This window comes from Egretta garzetta, unplaced genomic scaffold (assembly GCF_000687185.1).
Source record: "Egretta garzetta isolate BGI_Z169 unplaced genomic scaffold, ASM68718v1 scaffold66, whole genome shotgun sequence".
In the NCBI taxonomy this organism is placed as follows: Eukaryota; Metazoa; Chordata; class Aves; order Pelecaniformes; family Ardeidae; genus Egretta; species Egretta garzetta.
The window spans coordinates 48,475-49,615 of NW_009259856.1; the positions used below are offsets into that span (position 1 = coordinate 48,475).

General features: G+C 60.0%; 1 protein-coding gene across 1 annotated transcript in view; it reads left to right on the plus strand.

The window, feature by feature from the left end:
• Positions 1 to 838: 838 nt before the first annotated feature.
• The window catches only part of RSPO1 (R-spondin 1), a 5,197-nt gene continuing 4,894 nt past the window's right edge, over positions 839 to 1,141 (plus strand). The window contains exon 1 of the mRNA XM_009639975.1: positions 839 to 932. Within this exon, the coding sequence (XP_009638270.1) occupies positions 839 to 932 (94 nt within the window). The remainder of the gene's footprint in view (positions 933 to 1,141) is intronic.

Sequence of the window (1,141 nt, forward strand, 5' to 3'; positions counted from 1 at the left end):
CGCTCGGCACAGGCAGCGCTGACCCTTCCCTGCCGCTCCTGGGGCATGGGAGCTGGGAGGTTTGGAAATTCCCTCCGAGCAGAAACAATCCCGCCCTGTCCCCAGACAGCCCCGTCTCCGGCTTGGGGCTCAGGCTGGCTTTCTGCTCGGCTCAGCTACCAGCCCCAGAGGTGCCCGCTTGATGGGAAACATCTTGTGTGCTTGGCAGTGCGCAGAGGCCTTCTGCTGCTCGAGGAGGGCGGCCGAGGGGGCCTGGCACTATTTTAAACAAGTTACAGCTTGGCCGTGTGCGGCACCGGCAGACGGCAAAGCTGCGTTAGGCATTTCTGCATGTGCTGTTATTAAGCAAGGCAGGGACTTGTGGATGCGGTTGGAGAGCTATTCGCCCCACGCCGCCACTCTGGGTGCCACCCCCCGTGCGTTGCTCCCCCAGTTTGCCCCACAGCCTCTGCGCTCGCCCGCCACGGTGCCGAGGAGCCCAGCAGTTACGGGAGCGATGTTGACTGTCGAGTTAATCTGTTCTCCTCTTCCTTTGCAGTTCCTGGGAGTGCACGTGGAAACTGCAAGCAGCTAACGCTGGCTGCCAGAGCCCCCAGATGGGACTAGAGCCAAGCTCCTGCTCTCCTTATGGGGATGAAGGTAGAGCCATGTTACCTGCTACCTAAGCTCGCTGTTGCTGATGTAGTTTGTGGATATGGTCCCGTACCAGGCTTCGCGCACAGACTCTCAGCTCTGATCCAGCCTGAGACGTTTTAGCGGCAGCAGCGAGATCCCCAGCTGTGGAGCGGGCTCCTCCGACCACCCTGCGACGGAGGAGCTGCAGCGCTGGAGAGTTACTATGCAGCTTGGACTGTTTGTGGTGGTGGTTTTTCTAAGCTCGATGGATCTAACAGGCAGCAGCAAGGTGGTGAAGGGCAAGAGGCAAAGACGAAGTATGTATGAAACGCTTTTCTTCTCTACTTCTTCTCGTGATGCTGTGTGGTTCGTGCAGATGGTGAATGCGTTTACCAACACCGAGAGCTGGCAGAGGCTGGGGGTGCCCCACGAGCCCTCGGAGCTCCCCAGGTCGCACTCCTGTGCAGAGATGTGCCCTACCCTGTCCCACCAGCCCTGCCCCACGCCGCAGGCAATTGCCCCGGTG